This window comes from Malurus melanocephalus, unplaced genomic scaffold, assembly GCF_030028575.1.
Source record: "Malurus melanocephalus ecotype Western Australia unplaced genomic scaffold, MMel_1.1 scaffold_144, whole genome shotgun sequence".
NCBI classification, from domain to species: Eukaryota; Metazoa; Chordata; class Aves; order Passeriformes; family Maluridae; genus Malurus; species Malurus melanocephalus.
In genome coordinates this window covers 1,778,952-1,797,914 of record NW_026623376.1, presented here as the reverse complement: position 1 = coordinate 1,797,914, position 18,963 = coordinate 1,778,952, and the positions used below count along the sequence as shown (strand labels likewise).

General features: G+C 42.2%; 1 protein-coding gene across 1 annotated transcript in view; it reads right to left on the bottom strand.

Moving 5' to 3' along the window:
* Window positions 1-268: 268 nt before the first annotated feature.
* The window catches only part of FSTL4 (follistatin like 4), a 200,377-nt gene continuing 181,682 nt past the window's right edge, over window positions 269-18,963 (bottom strand). The window contains exons 8-14 of the mRNA XM_057371342.1: window positions 18,807-18,963; window positions 17,659-17,793; window positions 11,908-12,026; window positions 9,013-9,162; window positions 8,331-8,438; window positions 5,240-5,349; window positions 269-2,091 (exon numbers count right to left, since the gene is read on the bottom strand). The exon at window positions 18,807-18,963 is cut by the window's right edge and continues 6 nt beyond it. Of these exons, the coding sequence (XP_057227325.1) occupies window positions 1,389-2,091; window positions 5,240-5,349; window positions 8,331-8,438; window positions 9,013-9,162; window positions 11,908-12,026; window positions 17,659-17,793; window positions 18,807-18,963 (1,482 nt within the window). The 3' untranslated portion in view covers window positions 269-1,388. The remainder of the gene's footprint in view (window positions 2,092-5,239; window positions 5,350-8,330; window positions 8,439-9,012; window positions 9,163-11,907; window positions 12,027-17,658; window positions 17,794-18,806) is intronic.

The following is an 18,963-nucleotide window of genomic DNA, read 5'->3' as shown; positions in this document are numbered from 1 at the left end:
CTGCTCTTGCCCTCGTTATTTCATGGTGATGGATATAGAAAGTTACAAAAATGCAACTAGAAAAGTTTTTTTTTTATATCTTCCAAGTGTGCAAATAAATGGCTGTATGTTTTTATGGGAACTTGACTGAAATTTCTCAATGTCAGCTGTTGCATTCTTGGATAATTCAGCTGCTTTAACATGAATGTYTTTGCTCATAACTAGAAGATAATTGACTATAAACAAGTGTACTATAAACAGTAAGAAARAAAAAAAAAMCARAGAAAAATTATTTCCCRGTATTTCTGAAAAGAAATAGGCAAATTAAGGCTATGACTAGAAAATGAGTGAGTTTTCTATTAAAAATATCCTCTGTTATTTTAACTGTTATTTTATGAAGAATCAAGTGATTTCAGTGCTTCTAAATACTTAATGAGAGAAACCAATGATTTCTAGAAGTGTTGYTGTCTCCCATGGGAATAACCATAACTAATTCTCTGCCTCCAAAGAGTAGATTTTGCATATTGTGCCCAAACTGACCACACTCATAAGCTTTTGAAAGACTAATGCCACCTTCTCGACAAAATTGTTTACATAAACTCTGACCCCCTGTCAGTATTTCCTGGCTTTCACCCAGGCCTGGATGGGTAATGGCCTGGATATTTCATGGCAAATTTCTCAAATACAATCACACAAATATGCACTGGAGAGGGGGGACTCATCCCACTGCCTTCAGTAGGACCAAGAGCAAAATGAAGTGCAGAAGCAAGGGAGCTGACAGTTACTATTTCTGTGATGCCTCCTTCTGAAATCACATCTGTGAATCCTCCCAAAGCCATCCTGCAGAGAAAACTGATCAGTTTTCATTAAATCGCTYTCCTAGCTTTCTCTGGGTTGAAAACTGCTCTGATGTTTAGTTTCCCTCRTCATCCAAAGGTGAATATTCACTGCAGTCCTCGCTGCTGCAGTCTCCCTGTGCTGGGGTGGGGTARTCAGTGCAGCCAACAGGCAAGGGATACAGGGAAGAAAACTGATGGCTTGGACATAACATAAAATCTCCTCAGTATGGAAAGTCAAAATCTGTTTTGTTCTACAGAATCACTAGGTTTCGTGGCTTRTTTGATATCTCAGTGGAGATATTATTCGCTTCCCAGCATTTTTCTCATAACCACAAATCATACCCACAAATAAAAAATATCCCTTCAAAACCACTTCCTATTAGCAGAGCATACCTTATATTATAAAACTTGCAAGTAGACCAGTGTTGTACCATGAAGCCTATACAGGGTTTTTTTGTCTTTTTCTTTTTGTTTTCCCAGTGTAAAAATATACAATGCTACTGCTCATTTGTCGCAGTGTAAAGGTCCAACTGGTCCCTGCCTGCTGAAGGCTCCACTGCTACCGCCCTTTCATACCTCCCCAACCCAGACCACTGTGTTACCCCTCCTTATACCTGAAACCTCACAGCGTAACGTATTTTGCCTCCCRTTTATAACAAACAAAGAATCTTTAGCTGGTGTAATGAGATACTGTCCAAATAATCCACTGTCTTTCATAATTCTGTTGTAGCTGCTCCAGGGCCAGTCTTTGGATGCGATAGGGTCCTTTAAATTCTTCAGTACATTCATTCTCCCCGTCGACAGCTCTACAAAAAGCACATCTGTTTGCAAATGTGAAGTAGCATAAACATAGTACTGATTGCCTTCGGTGAAAGAGGGTTGAAATGTCAGATCAGATACGTGTAGGTTTGTTTGTAAGTCATAAATCAACTGGATTTCCCCTCGGACGGTCAGAGCCTGGACTGTGATCCTGCCGCTGCCCTCGTCGGCGCTGACCAGGTAGCGCCCGTCAGGGGACACGTGGGGCGTGCCCACCACGCGCCCGTTGGGGCCGATGACGGTGTCGGTGACGCTGTCGATGATGAGCTGTGGTGCCGTGCCCGTGGGGCGGCTCCTCCCGCACTGAATGAAGTAATAACCGCCCAGGTGWGTGTGTGCCATGGCCTGCGGCACGCAGCCGTGCGCCTTCAGGTTCAGGGTCTTGATGTGCGTCACAGTTTCCAGGTCAATCTTGTGAACCGCAGGTTTTGACCGGTTAAAAACGAAGCCAAACCTAGAAAGGAAAACAAGATGCTGAAGTCACCTCTGSGGACATGGTGACATGCTTGAGCAAAGGGGAAAGTCAATAGAATTGGGAAACTTTTGTTCTGTTGGTTTTGGAAGCATAAGCTTTAATTCTGTCTCATTTTGTAAGAAATGTCTTGTTTTAGTGTTTCTAAAACATCCTAGAAGGAGGGATGTATTTCAGTTCAAATTAGCAACCTGATTCTGGAAATGTAAATATGCGCCCAGCTGTTTGAAACTTCAAGAGCTGAAATMTTTTATTGGGAAGACCAGTTTAGTAGAGAAATGATAACAAAATTTGGGTGCTCAGTAGGCCACCATTGGCCAGGTTTGTATCTGATCTGTCTGAGATTACAGGGATGRAATTCAATACATACTGAAACCTTCAATCTCAAAATAGAAAAGCATTCAAAGTAAAGCATACTGCTGCCAGGTTGGGGCCAGAAAGTAACTGTACATAATAAATACAGCTGTGCACAATATAATGGATAACCCCTCGATGAAGACCATGTCTAACCTCATCTCCTAACTCACTGCACCAGAGAGGAGCTGTGGTGTGTGTTTGGTACCTGTGGTGCCTGCAGACCACTAAAGAAGCTGGCATGGCTCAGGTGCAGAGCAGACCCTGTTAAACACCATTGTGCCAGCCCAGGGAAGGTRTAAAACATTTCTTGAGGAAAATAACCAGGGTTCTCTGAAGATAAGGGGTCTTTATTTTCTGTCTCAAGACAGGGCAAAAAACAGTGAGCAGAGAATAAATGTTCTGTAAAAGATATATGCTGCAGCACATCTGACCTTTGCTGAAGACAAGAAAAGGYCAAGAATAGCCAAGAAAGGTTTCTCCTTAATTTGAGAGGGAGCCCTTAGAAACAGCCTGTTTGTGTTCCCCTGGATTCACAGGTCACTGACACTGACTTACAAAAACTAATTTTACATTGAGTATCTTTTCATCTGCTCATTGCAGACAGAAGGAAATGAAGTGAGTGCTYGGTGTTGGATCTCTTCCGCAAAAGTTGTAAAATTGCCTTGTGAAATGTGGAGGACAACGTGCTTGTGTGAAGATAATACATATTTTGCTTGAAACACTAGGTTTATTTCTTTATTCTTAATCCATCTGTCAATGAGTCACTCAGCAATGATTTCACTTCCAAAGAATGAGCCAATGTAGTGTGTGATCCCATGAAAATCACYGGGCTAAGCCTTTCATTTCCCCATTATACTCACATCCATTAGAGACTTCACAAAATATCTGCAGTGGAGAGTTGCAGCGCACTGTGTGTGTGGAAATTGGATATGACACTTGTATTTCTCCTGGATGAATGCATTTTAAGTACACTTTAAAAAGTGCTTTCCCTTACAGCATTTTTTTCCCCAAGACTTCCTTAATGCTTGGCCAAATGTCTGAAGAAGTTAAGAAATGGTTCTTATCATAAACTTTCATTTAAAGAAGTGGGTCAGGATGTATTTTATGTGCCCACAGTCACCGAAGAGGCTCAGCCCTTGCATGAAATCTGTGATCTGAAATCTCAAAGCAAGCCCTGCACTTAGCGAGTTTTTAATAGACAACAATCTACCCTGGGAACTAATAAAAATGGATACATTTCTAGATATCCATCTGAAATAAGAGGCAGCTGAATACATATGCAGGGACATTTGCATACAAATATTATTTGGCTCGTGGAAGAAATTGCTTAAATGTTCACCTTCCTGGGAAATGCTGGTATTGCCATTTATTGTTTCTGAGTGGAGAATTTAGAACATGATCTCAATGAGTCTCATTAGGCTGCAAGCAATTATTTTCCTGTGCTGAGGGTGAGAGAGAACGGACAAAGATCTGGCCCTAAACAAATGCAACAGGAAGTCAGGCACAGCATTTACAGCTTTGCATAYGGAAAACTATAGACATTAATGTATATTTATTATTTCAGCCAACTAATCACAGTGAAGCAAAAGGACAATTAAACAAACAAAAAAGCCTGTAACTGTTCCACCCTCCTGTCTTTGAACCCAATTCTCTCCTTCTCAGCTCAGGCTTTAACATTCAGCAGAGTCATCTACCTCCTGGCACTGCTATTAGTCATAATGAAATTGTGAACGAAAACTGGAAATATGAAGTAGAGGGAAATTACAAATGACAGCCACGAGGCATGCATCATTATTTTGTGTTTCAAGAGGCAAAGTTATTTATTTTGGAACAGATTCAACATATAATCATTTAAGTGTAACCCCCTCTCTCTCCACRTTTCCTGCAGGAAACCTAAGATTACTGTAAGAAGTTACATTATGTTTTTTGAGTGTTCAACTTAGTTAAAYTATACAGGGGACAGAAGATGGTTAAACTGTTGTTATAACATGGAAAGAATAGTATAAATTGCTGTGYAGTTATCATCAATTTTGATAATGTTAATGGGAGGCTTCCTGTGCCTGCTGGGAAGCAGCCAGTATTACTCCAAGTTATTAGTATGTTAGTTACACAACCTCATTAACCACTACAACACATTAACATTCAAAACCGATGGTTCATGAAGGATTGGTTTTGGGTTTTTTTGTGTTTTTTTTTTTAATGTGCAGTGCATACTATTTTTCTGCTCCAACCATACACCCCATGCAGAGATCCAGCACTTGAACAAGTTGGAAACATGTGGAGGGAACACGTGGAAGAACCACGCTTCAGGCAGAGCACACTTTCACCACTTCAGGCAATACATCCTTGACACAGGCTTCTGCCCAGCCCCACMAAGTGGTTTTGTGGCAAGGAAGGTGATTTTTGGGACCATCAAATTCCTGGCACAAGCAAGCCAGGGCAGCGTGCCATAATCTGCAAGGAAGGGTGGCTGTCCAGGGAGAGGTTTGAACTGTGCATGGTCTAAAGGAAGCCCAGGACTGTTTCTTCCTGTTTATTGATTAGCTGAATAACTACTGACAATTTCCTCAACCATTTCTCCATTTCACATGTGAAAATGGGGATAAATGTAGCTAAGATTCATCACAAATTCCTTCATTCATTCATTCATTCATTCATTCATTCATTCATTCATTCATTCATTCATTCATTCATTCATATCTGTAAAGTGCTTTAAGGTTATGAGAAAAGAGCAGCATGGTCACCATTATTATTCATTAAAATAATTTCTCACCTAACGTGATTAATAATAAGATTTGTCGGTGGTATAAAAAAATCATCCACTCCTTCAAAGGGTGTGCGGACAACACGTGGATCCTCCCCTGCACTCGCCTCTGGAATTACCTACGGTAAACACACACAAGGTTGAGCACAGGATAAGCACTGAGTAAGGCAGAAAGGTAAATACAGATTAGAGATGTGCACGGTACCCAGTGGTTCTTCCCAGGGTGTAGCAGACTCRAATTGATTAATGACTTCAAAACACTGTTTGGTGTAGCTGTCTGGAAAAGGTGCACGAGCAAATAGTGTTTGAGGCTTGACATTTGTAAGGTAAGTACACAACTCGACTTTCCTAAGTTGTTTACATCTTGAGAAAGAGCAGTCAAGCAGGAGCTGAAGCAGTATGACAACACCAGGATCGTAATAAYTTATCCCTCACTGCCTAAAGTAAACATTACTTCATGGTCATATTTATTATCACTGTGCATTTAAGTGAGATTAATAAACTACCCTGAAGGATCAAACACTAACTCACAGCAGTTAATTATCACTTTGAAGGAGAAAAACTCTTCATGCATTGACATAAAGTCCAGGGAGCAGTGGAGAAGGGCCCTTTGGCTGTCCCCTGGTCCTGTCCTCCAGCACAACATCTCCATGGACAGGGGAACTCAGCTCCTCCACTGCTCCAGAAAGGAGAAGTAAAAGTTCTCAAAAATTGAAACTTGAGTTAAACAAAATTGAAATTTGAGTTAAACACTCAAATTGTTTGCTGGGTTCAAGATGAATTTAGTCCATTCATTAGAACCTTCTGCTCCTCTAATCTGCAGCAGTTGTTGCTTTGAATTTATAGCTACATAATTCATTAAAGAGATGCTAAATCCCTAAAAGGTTTAGTTCAGACAGCTGTTCTGGTCATGCCAGTTAGATTTCTTCCAATTAGATTGCTCAAGAAGGATGCCCACCCTTGCACGGTGCTTTCAAGAGGCCAGCCAACAAGCCAGTAATGGCCAAACAACAACATCCCATTAGTTGGTTGCACAGGCAGTTTGATAAATCCCTGACTTCCTGAGAATGTGTGGAAATTTGAATCAACCTCTGCAGCAACATCTTTGTTAAAAAAAGGTATTTTATTGCATGCCTGCAACTAAACACTGCAGGGTCTGAGGAGGAACTTTGCCCAATTAGTCACTGCCCACCTTTTGGGAAAGGTCAGAAAAACCAAAGGATCTGCTGATGCTGATGTTAATCTCATCTCTATGTGTGTAACAGCACTTCCTAAAGATAACAGAAAGGAATATCTGAGACCTGGAGCCTTCTAACAAGTTTCCAACTGTGCAGATGGTGTGTTCTTCTTAATAATGACATGCTTGTGCCATCTCTCCTTTAATTACAGAAACCTCTCACAGCTGGATGGAAGAAATTAAGTCAGAAAGGGTAAAGAGAGCCCATTTTGTCTCCTTATACCCTGCACAGGAAACTCTCATCCCCAGATGAGACCACCTGGTGGCACTGCCCTGGAAACCTTCATTTATTTACCCCCATTCTGGTTTTGGCACCTTTTCCTGAAATTGCCCATGCTGAGTAKCTGGTCCAGTGTTTATTACTGACAGTCAGCACTGGATATAGCATGGATGGTGGGGCTGGCCCATCCCATCTTCATGGGACAGCATCTCCAGAGAAGCCTTGGGCAGCCCCACAATTAATATAGACTCTGAWTTGTCATTTTTTAGGTCAGGAAGCAGAGCCCCCTTTTTCTCTGCCTGCTGGGGAATGCTTTAACACAGACTTAGCAGCAAATACYTCTGGCAGGAGTATTCACCTATTTYCAGAAAGGCTGGGCAGCAAATGCCAGAACACAAGTGCCAGAGAAGGGGATGACTGGATGGATCAAATCAGATCCCTCAACTGGTGTCAGTTCTGTCACACAACACACAGCAGCAGCAAAATGCCCCTCTAGGTGACTCCTCTCCATATTCTCTGTCCTGTCAACAGGAGAGTGAATCTCCAAGGTGATCCAGAAGTGGAAGCTAATTTAGTTGTCCAAACTCACGTGCACTGCTGTGTTCCAATATCCCTGTGGGTCTGACGGTGCTGAGCATGGAGGAGCTCCAGGGATGTCACTGGCACCCCCCTCAATGGAGTCACTGACAACTAGAAACACAATTTGCTCCTGAAGTTTTACTTCTGCTGTTTTCTTTTTTCTTTCATGCCCCAGAGAGCTCCTTTTTGCATTTTACTGTGTGAGAACCACAGAATCACAGAATTGTTAAGGATGRAAAAGCCTTCTAACATCATGGAGTTYAACCMTTCCCCAGCACTGYCAAGCCCWCCACTGAGCCCTGCCCCCAAGTAMCTCATCTGCACATCTTTTCAATCCTTCCAGGGACAGTGACTCCACCACTGCCCTGGGCATCCTGTTCCAGGGCTTGACARCCTTATCAGGGAAGAAATTTTTCCTAATATCCACCCTAAACCTCCCTTAGCACAACTTTAGGCATTTCCTCATCCTATCACTTGTTGTTTGGGAGAACAGACTGACTCCACCAGGCTCCAACCTCCCTTCAGGGAATTGCAGAGACTGATGAGGTCTCCCCTGAGCTCCCTCAGCTSCTCCTCATCAGATGTATGAGATGTATTGCTCCAGACCCTTCCCCAGCTCTGCTGCCCTTGTCTGGACTCATTCCAGCACCACAGTGTCTGTCTTGCAGTGAGGATCCAACACTGAACAGGATTTGAGGTGCCTCACCAGGGCTGCAGAGCACAGAAGGCTTGTCCTGCTCACAGCCAGCTGCCAGCCCTTGCTGTACAACTTTATGGCACTTGGCTCTGTCACCAGCCTTAAAACAAACCAGACCTTGGCACAAAGCAGCYCTGCTGTCAGCCTGCGGCACAGCCATTGCTCAAAAACAAATTAAACAGCAGGAAAAATATGTGAGGATGGACGGAGGAGGGGTGAATAAAACACACTGGATATGCAAATGAAACAGMAGCTTTATATGCAGACCATTAAATGCTGTTAATTACCTGCAACCCACCAGCCACCAGTGTGTTACCAGTGATGCTGAGCCCAGGAAGAGCAAAGGCTCCCAAGTGCAAGGACTCACCTGCAGCGTGGATGAGGATTTCCTCATGTCCCCCCAGCTGAGCACCCACATTTGGTCATGGGACTTGTCATAATGTAGTTTGGTTGGTAATGGGTCCACATCCAGGGACTTAAAAAAACCCAGAGAGAGTTATTTRCACAGCGACCCAAATGCACATGACAAATACAACATCAGCTCACTGCAGGCATTCCCAAGCACCGCTGTTCCGTTCCCTGGGCAGCTTTGCCTTCAAATCAAGTAGGGGATCAGCAGCAGTAGAAAAATTTGGCTGTTTGGTGCCATTTTCTGGGTAGACATCACTCCATCTTATGCTGTTACAGATAGCCAGTAGATCAAGGGCCAATTTCTGTCTGAATTGTACCCACACCAGCTCACTCTTCCCAACCCAGGTCACACAGCTAAGCCAGGAATTCATCCAGTGTTATTTTCCCASACTCACTGTAAGCTCAGCTGCAGAKGCAGCCCYGAGACTGTGATCTCCAGTCCATAGGGGAGTTTTTTCCTGCCAGCAAGGTCACAGAGCACTGAACCCTGTGTGATCCCACCGGCAAAAGCAGCACAGGCCCAGCTCTTCAGCGATCAGCAGATCTTTGCCCAGCAGATCCACTGGGCAAAGACCTGACTTTTTTGTCCTTTATCAAGTCTTTTGCCATCAATGAATAATGTGCTCACTTGTAAGTACCTGTATGGCTTTCTGAGTCTGGATATCAATTATCATGACTCTGTTCTGCTTTGGCTGTGTCACATAGATGTACTTGTCTCTGACATTGACTGCTGAAGCCCAGAGGCAGGACTGAGTGCCTTCACCTTCCACTCTCGGACAGATCTCCTCCTGAGGGGTTAAAAAAAAGAAAAGGTTTAATTTCTACAAGTTCAGAGCCTGGAGAAGCAAGAAGCTTAGCCTTTAAAACAGCAGGAAAAAAGATCCCTGGGGATTCCATTAGGATGGTATTTCTCCCCTTTCTTACTCAAAAAACATGAAATAATTAATTTATCAGGTACCACACTYCAGCCTGGCTCTATGCAGTGACATTAAACAGCTGGACCTCCTGCAAACTTATATTGAATTTAAATAACCACAGAGCCTATGGATCGATCTTTTGAAGCACGCTGTGGTTCATCAAGACTTGTAGTGTTGTCAGCATTTATTAGCTACAGAAATATCACTCTGTGCTTTGCAAAAACAGTGATTTACATTAATTGAATCACTGCTTTATATTTTTCATAAGGTCTTCATTTTCTGTGCAGGAGAGCATGCTCTAAAACACTTGTGCTCCGTGAAATAGCAGCAAAACAAGCAGGATCCTACAGCTACAGAAACTTCCCCTGTTGAACAGAAACCAAATCCTGCTGCTTTGGTCCAAATTCTCCTGCCTGATGCCATATTTTGTCTCTGATCCTCCATCACTGAGTCCTGTGCAGTACTGGTGCAGCTACCCTGAGTTTGAAAAGTCACTTGTGATCTCACCAACACCCTCTGCATGTTAGCTACTCCTCATCCTTCTGTCRAGATGTTTTATTTGAAAGAGCATTAATGTGGGACCAGGCTGTGGGGAGGAAATGGGATAAATCTAGAACAAACACATACATATATTTCAGTGAGCACAACTGTTCATTTTAGATCTCTTGTTGTTCTAGAATAGAATAGAATAGAATAGAATAGAATATGTTGTTCTAGAATAGAATAGAATATCCTGTGTTGGAAGGGACCCACACCATGTACAACAATCATGGATAAAAAGCTGTCCCCTCTAAGCAGCACAGCTCTGCTGGCTGGGTGTGTTAGTGGAGATCACGAGTAAGGGTTGAAGATACAAGACTCAACAGCTTGGCTGCATTTTCCCTTCTGTCCCTCCAGCCAGGCTGGGAATCTATGCTACTAMAAGGCAGAAGATGCTACAAAAGCCAGGCTTGGGCTTCCAGCAGCTWTTCATGCAGCCAGGCACCTGCCAGCCTCCACCCTGCCCTCCTCATCCTSGGCTCTCACACCACAGCACCCACTGAGCCAAGGGGAGCAGGGAAGGGTCACCAGTCTTTCTGCATCAGGGCTCAGCTGAAGCTGCTCCACCTGCTTTTGTGCCCTCTGATAGCAAATGAAGTAACCTTTGCTGTAGAGCAACTAAAATTAGACTTGTGTCATTGTCTATGTAGCAAACACCCAAGATTTTAAAAGGGAGGAAAAAAATGTCAGTCCTCCCTAGCCCAAGGGAAGGGCCCTATGAGACCTTTAGGAATCCATCAGAGGTGTCTCTGAAGAGCAGCCAAGTGATGTTAAAAATCCCTTTTTTGCCCACCAATGTGCTGACATTACTTCCTTAAGTGCCCTCTTTCTTTTGTCTTTTTCAATCTGTTTCTCCAGCACCATGTCTTCAATATTTATAGTTCTTTAGAAAAGAAACACAGGATTTCTTTGTAAACAAAAGCTCACGTGTGGCTTAAGTCCATGCTAAGGACTAGCCTTGGAGTGAGCATTAGTCTAGATTTCTTCTCAGGTATATTAAAATCTAGTGGGAAAAAAAAAACAAACCAGTATCAACCACAAATCTATTGAGATTTAGAAAATACTTAATACAGACTCTTGAGATGACCTTGCCCTTAACCCACAGCAGCAGAGCTTGACCCAGCCTGCAGGGCTCACAGCAGTGATTCTCCCCTTTGATTCCTCCCTAAATTGAAGTAAAGGCTGAACCCTTTTCTTCAGAGTGGAGTTGCAGTCTCAGTTTCCCCTTTTAAAAATTAGAAACTAAGTAAAGGAGTGACAAAAAAAAAGCATTTCTGGATGTATTTCAGCACCTGTGTTTTATCAGAACTGACAGTTTCATGAGGATACACCTGATGTAGTTCCTGTGCAGGAGTACATGACACAGGTCAGTGAGAGCACTGACCTCACAGAGCTGCCAGGCACGTGTTATCCCTCTGGTCATGTTGAGCTCCACTGCCTACGAGCCACTGCTTGACATTCCTGACATCTGAACAAATTTTCCCTGTGATTTCCTAAAGCAAGGGTTAGGTAAACTCAGCGCTGACAGAAAAATGCCAACAGCAAACACAGACAGTGAAGGTCTCTCTCTCAGTGGCAGAAGATGCAGRGGACCTGTTTGGCATGAACATCTTCTGGGCTTTCTTATTTCCTTCCCTGCTGTGGTTTCACACAGCAAACTACTTCCAAGGAGCAGAAAGTAGCCCAAACTAGCTCACTTCTTTGCTGTGCAGCCATCAGTAAAAGGAGCACCAGCGAACAAAGTGTGCTATTGACTTTTGTACATTCCCTAAAGCCCAGTTACAAATYTGGGGCATGGATAAGTGAACAGATCAAACAGGACAAACGAAAGTCTTTGCTTATGGGATAACCYGCCAAATTCTCTGCAGCGTGTCAGTAAATCCTCCATGTCAGCCTCAGAACTTACGTGGATCCCCTGATTTTCCAGAGAAGATGCTGTACCTCAGGGATGCTGCATGAAGCCCACCAAGCTCCAACATCCCTGTGGCAAACAGGTCYTTTAGCAATAAAAACCTTTGAAGAGATTAAGAGAAAGTTTCCCAGCTGTCAGCTGTAGCTGCTGGGTTTAGGACTTACATAACTTGTGAAAATCCTCTCTTCAGGCCTGATATGTCTCCGGATTTCACATTCGTTCGGCTGAAGGACCGTGATCCCATCATCAGAAAAGACATAGAACATATTCCCAACACTCAGGCCTTAAAGGGGGATAAAGCAGAAGGAGTAGGATTTTTTTTTGGTATGTATCCATAGCTGTTAGGACTTCTTTTAAGAACTCATCCTCCTCCCCCGACAAAYAAAATCTGCCTTACATAAATAAAAGTTGGTCACTTGGATGCAGTTGGTGCWTTCACAAAATCAAATTTCATGTCACAACAAGGGCTTCAAGGAGTGAAGGGCTACAGACACATTCAAAAATGCATTGCCTTGGTGGCGGMAGTTGTACCCAAATAACTATGGCTGAGTCTTGTAAATAGGGMCCAAAGCAGGATTGGATCCCCTTTATGGCACTGCTACCCCCCCTCAGATTATGAGTCTGATTTTTTTCTTATTAAAAACAGCTTGACAATAATCCAAGATTTGAAAGAAAAGCTTTAGTTAAAATTAAAGTGAAGGTCATCCTGTCACAGGCAACATGACTTCTTGTAACAGTGATTCAAAATGGAAATGTTTAGCATCTGTTCAATGAAAGAAAATATGTAGATTTCTCTATTTTTTAAGCTATCTGAAAGAACTAACTACAGCCACCAAAACACATAGATTTTTGAATTCTTGCAAACTGTAATTCACAAATGTGGAGAGTTGAGATTCGTATTAGCACTCATTTATCCAACTGGGGCATTCCAGAAGATTTGGAAARCTGGCTGACAATCATTGCTTTGCCATTAGGAGATTGTATTTTATAATTTCTGTCATGCAGAAATGACAAGATCTTTAAGAACTGTTCGGGATCTTTTCAAATGCTGTAGTTTCAAAGATCCAAGCATCATTCAATTTTTTCGCACCACCACCAGTAAGTGTTTGCAGTGACCACTGTCACCCCCACTAGTRGTGACAGTGTACTTTATCTGCCAACAATATGGTGATGCTACAATTTGTATCTTCTAATTAATTCAATTTTTCCCATGGAGAATTGAAATCCTCATTCTATGGCTCTGAACCGTGTTCAGTGTTAAAAAATCYCTTGGCTGGTCCTGTGGTGGCAGCTCTAAATGCTGCTCTCAGAGACAGAGCTTCTCACACTGCTTAACTGTTTGCAGGGTTGAGATCGAAATCATCACAGGAAACTTGACAGTAAAAATATGGATAATTTGGATAAATGAATTTAAAAAAAAATAAAATACTATGTTTTAGTAAGGTTAGAAGSGTTTTTGGGTACTAAACCCTCTTCTTTTGAAGCCAAATAAGCAGCTTCAGAGTACARTGTGTCAGCACGTGGTGTTTGCTGTGCTGACAAGGTTCAAGCTGAGTCTCTCTAAACCACAGCACAGAAATCCCCCAGTTAGGGCATCACAAAGCCGTGATCCTCAAATGTGATGCCACAGTGCAGGATCATGCATGTAGGAGAAAAGCTACCAAAAATCCACCAAGAGCTAAATTATTTCATAGACTAAGGGTTATTTTTTTCCCAAGCATATTGGTTAAAACATTTCATTCAGGAACTTTGGAACCAAAATCTGTGCTCCCAGCATCCACACAACTCCCACCTTYTTTAGTGGGATTTGAGTGAACACATCAGAGGGCAGAATTTGACCCCGGCCTGGAATGAGTGCACATATTCCATGAGTAAAGGATTTTAATCCTAAGGAGTGAAAACAGGCAGGCAATCAATTATGACTACTGTGAAGATGTTTATTATTATTTTCATGCACAAGAGTAGCGTGATTTTGTCTGATGATCCTATTACAATGAAGATGTATTTAAGAAGTAAGACCTTAATTACCCACAGAAATACTTGGATAAAAATTTTACACCAGCAGGTTTAGAGTCAGTGACTTGGCAAGTCCCACCACCTATTTTACAGTAAAATGATTCCAAGTTTTTTGGCAGACTGATTAAAATATACTACAAATTACTGAGAGCATTCAGATMCTCTCTTTTTAAATAAGTTTGTCAATTTAAATTAAACCACCTTTTTTCCCCCCCGGAGATTGATCTACACACTGTTATTTAGACCAAGCAGTTTTTTTTATTAGACAAACTAGGTATTTTATTGTGACTTTTGAAGCATTTGCCAAATCTTGATTGGGGCACATTCTAATCAATCTCACTGAAATCACTAAAAAAGACTCAATTTTTGATTAYACTGTTGTAACTCCTTGGCACAGAGAATTGGGAAGTATTTCAGTGCAGAAGTGGGCAGTGGGGTACTTTGTGTTATTTWTAGTAGTGAGGCAGGTACTAAAATGGGAACTGGGGCACTAATGAGGAGGATGTGAAGGTTTATTTTTTTTTCCTATTGAATTGAATTGAGGACATTTCAGATTGGATGACACAACTAGTTCAAAAACTAAAGGCATTACGAAAGGCAGCATAGCTCACCTGTATAGGAAAACCCCCTTAATATTAAAAAAACACTTTAAAATCCCAATCTTAAGGTTCCTAAACACAGCAGTTCTTCTCTGATCCATTCGATACTTTTATGTAAAACATGCAAGGTTGATAAGCAGTAAGTCCATTTTTTAGCAAAATTATAATAGGACTTTCTGCAACCAACTTCTCAGCTGTTCTTTAAATATTACTGTACTACATCTGGTAGGATTATCCAACTGCTTTCTTTAAAAAGGAGCATAAGGGACACTGTGTATAAACTGCCATCATGCAGAGGATGCATGATGAGATGCATCAGATTTCCTTTCCAAGCAGAAGGGAAATARCAATTCTTAGAGCCCATAATGCCATTTAGAGGAACAGCAGCAGTGAAGAGCCTCCTGYAGGCTGGAGGATATTTGGGAAGAAGTGCTGGGGAGCTGTTCTGGGTGACTGTGCCACCTCTCTGACCTGCATTTRTTGGGTTGGAAGGGACCTTAGAAATAACCTTTGGTGTATTTGCTGTGTGCTAAATGTTTGTCTGGCCCAGGCTGCTCTGGTCACCAAGCCCTGGTACCTTGCTTCTGCCCCAGGAAATCCTTAGTGCCAAGCCCAAGACACCCAGAAAGATTCATGCTAAGGGCTTGAAGCCCAGCTGTTGGTCTGTGTACCTGSAGCATTGCTTACAAAGGGGCAGAGGAGCAGTGGGCAGGGTGACGTGGCCAAGAGCAGTTTTTCACCTCACAGAGACCTTTCCCACACAGCTGCAAGGACACCGAGGTCCCAGCTGTTTCATGTGCAGCTGGCAGGTGTAAGAACCTGTTCACCCCTGGGTTTCAGCCCCAGAATCTTCCTGCAGTGAGGGCATGTCCTGCTCACAGCCCTCCAGGCCCCACACCTACACAGGCAGATGGACAACCTGCACGAGAGCCCCTTGGGCTGTTGCATGAGGCTTCTTCTGGGTGTTTGGAAATGATGACAGCATGAGCACGCACAAAATCAGGTGATTTTTCTTTCAAGTGCCTCCACAATATCTTTGAGTCAATTAGCTGCTCAGGATGGGTTTTTTTTTTTTTTTTTTTTTTTTTTTTGGCTTCCAAGATACGCAGATGTTGACCTTGTGGAGGACACACTGTCAATTTGATCAAGCTAGAGATCTTAACTGCCAATTAAAACAGGGAGAAATGGGGCAACTTTTACCCACATTGATTTAAAGGAGAGGGGGAAGAAAACCTGTTGAGGTTTGGGTTTTTGTTTTGCCTAACAGTCAAGAACACAATTTCTGYTGCTCACCTAGAAAACATCAATACATGCTACTGAAAAGGAAGAGCTTTAATTGCTTGCTTAAAAATGCAGTATATTGAATTTATGCCTTACTTGTTCAATTTTGGTAATTTGGGAGCACTTCTGACACTTGTGAGATTGCTAAAGCAGCTTGAGAATCTCAGGCTACTCACATTTCTGGCAGCATATATAAAATTTGTGTTTTTATATATTTTATGGTCACCTATTATTTCATAGTGGGAAAATGCAAGAAGTTATAGGTAYGAGAGTGACATGTCTTATTTGAATAATTTAGCTTTTCAAAGTCTGGTCTGTACTTCATCTGGTGACTGTGAAAGTTGATAGGGTTAGTGGCAAGTCAGTGGAGAATGGCCCATCATGGAATTATTAAAGCAGACAAGCACATTATCACTACGACAAAAGAACTTTACTGCAGTACCTTCCTCTCGCCACAGTATGTTTGCAACTGCAGCATCAGAATATTGGGAAAGCCAGAAAATAATCAGGAAAAGAAAAAAAACAAAACAACAAAGCAATGTCAAAATTTTCATTGTAGCAAGTAATTGAATAAATACTTATGTTTACACAAACTGTTTAATTAGGGAAAACTTTGTAACATTCATTCAAATAAAATAACAGGAAAGAGAGAGAGCTCTAAACACATTTGCTCCTTCTAGAGACAATTCAGAAACTTTGACATGGGAAAAACCTTTCCTGAAATGAGGGCAGCTGTGCAAAAGATCAATGACCTACTAAARAGAAGCTGCTACCTTCAAATGCAGCTGGAGGTGTGGCACAGCCTGTGATTTTCTGTGCAGGTTCAATAAGGATACACGACATGGAATTACAGAATCATTAAGGCCAGGAAAAACCTCTAAGATTATTGAGCCCAACCATTAACCCAGCACTGCCAGGGCCACCAAMATCTTTCAGAAGAAGCCTGAGACTGGCAGCTACAGCAGCTACGCCCGTGGCTGCGTTTTTTTCTTGGAACTTCACACAACTGCATTCTCTTTCAGATTCACATAAGCTTTGAAAGCACACCTGCATTTGAATTTCTGTTCCAGATAGATCCAATTATTTCTCAACATACCGTAATTTCCCTTGCTCGAGTATTCAAGGGAAAACGACCAATATTAACAAGAGTACACAAATCTGCTTAATGAGGAATAGAATACATTTTCCAGAGATTGTCCTCGAGAGCCCATATTTATGGGTAACTGTTTCCAATTCTTGCTCTACATTAGCAGCCGGGAAAGCAGCAAAACCCCCATTTGCACTTAGACTTTTAGTATCACCTTAAACCCAGGCAATCTAAGCAGATTAGATGGCAGAACTAGGAAGGGTCAGGCCTCTGGAGCTTTTCCACTGTGACAACTGATCACCTCCTTCAGCAATTGTGTTTTGGGGTCAGTGTGGTCAAGACAACACTGCTGCACTCCTATGGGAGATGTGGGAAGAGTGGCTGGGAGAATATTCGTCTTTGAGGTGGAAGATAATTTCTTCCTATTTTTCTCCCTATTTCTCCTATTCTTCAAAMTAGGGAAACCTATATTGCCAGTCARTGATGTAAAACCAGGTAAAATAAATAATTTAATGGCAACATTTTTCAGACATCTAAATATTYGAGAACTTTGACTGGTAACTGGCTTCAAAAGAAGTCTTGTACAGAAATCAATGAGATTTATGGTATTCAACAAAATGTTACATCTTGGATTCTCTGGTATCTCAAACTGTTGCCAATTTGTTACTCTAATAAAGCTGTTACCCATCACACACTCAGTACACTTCTGGCACACGAAAGGCAMCATTTTCCTGGACAAGATTTTACCCTCTCTGCATGATTCCTACCCAAAAAAGCACCCCATCTCTCTCCTCAAAGTGCAGTCAGAACTGTCACTACCTTGTGTAAGAGTCAAACATATTGCATGCAATGGCCTGAACTATTAAATTACACAAATGCCATAAAAYTCAAATACTATTTTAAGAAACAAATGCAGGGAAAATTGAGCTTACGGGTCTTCCGTGCTGAATCTTCAATGAAAAGGGAAGAGATGTCCTCATCCACTCCCACCTCATTTTTAGCAATGCAGGTGTAGGCACCAGTGTCCTCGTAGCGAACGCTGCTGATGTGAAGTTCACTTCCATTTGCTGTAAGAGAGACACTCATAAACAGTGCTCCTCTCTGCTGCTAATTGCTTTCCCTGCCTTAATTGTCCTCCATTGCTGCAGCTGCCTGGTGACAGCCCAGCAGGGTGGATCCACCCCACCATGTTTAACCAGAGGTTTTTGGGGATTGTCACAGAGCTGACGCCTTGCTCCTTTCCATCAGCACATACACACTCCACACCATAAAAGAACAAAGAACAATCTCAAGTCAARCAATAAATTACATTTCATTAATTTCTTCTTCTTGTTAGAAAAACGCTTTAGCTTTAGTGAAGAAAAATTAATTTTTATTTTGCAAACTGTTTTTCAGCAGATCATCAAAAACTTTAGTATAAAGTGGTCTCTCTAGAGCTCCTCCTACCATTTTGCTTTCTGCAGTGGGACCATTGCCTAAAACCTCTGGAAGATGTTGAGGTATTGTATGCAGCATGCAGGGATAGCAGTGCTGCCAACACAGGCTGAGGGCTGCAATCCACCAAAGCCAGACTGGGGCATGTGTGGAGGAAGGGTTTAATATTTTTACACAGAAAATTGGAAAAAAATGTTTTTGCCTTTTGCCGTGCCTGTTGTACCCTCATCTGAACAGACACTGAAAGGAGTTAAGAGCCCAATTTCTTCAGCAGAGCTGAGTGGGAGACTGATTCTCAGCTGACTTGCATCCAGTGTGGGCTTAGATCTGAACAAATGATTTAATGAATTTCTCTCCAGATAATTTAAAGCATTTCTTTTCTGCTGTGCTGTACACAAGAAGTGAGGCAGTGGAGAAGCAGGCAGGCTGTCTTTGAACAGAACACCATTACCACTTACATCAATCAATAGTGTATTTCCCAGGAAATTCACAGGAGAAGGAGATAAAAAGAAAGAGCAGGGGTTTTATAACACGATTCCCAACAACTGCGGCTTAGCAAAGTACAAGAACTTCTGGTTTAAAGTGCAGAGTAATCCTCCTTAATCCYCGTCTACAATACTTTAATTAATCAAAATTCTGTTCTTACCGAGGAGCGATAGTTGTTTGGATAGTTTTGGCATGATATCAATGCCATTCTTCAGCCAGGTAATTCGGGGATTAGGGATGCCTTCAGCGTGACATTTCAGGCTGGCAGACACGCCCGGCTCCTGCGCCTGCGTTTCGGGGTAGACACGGATCACCGG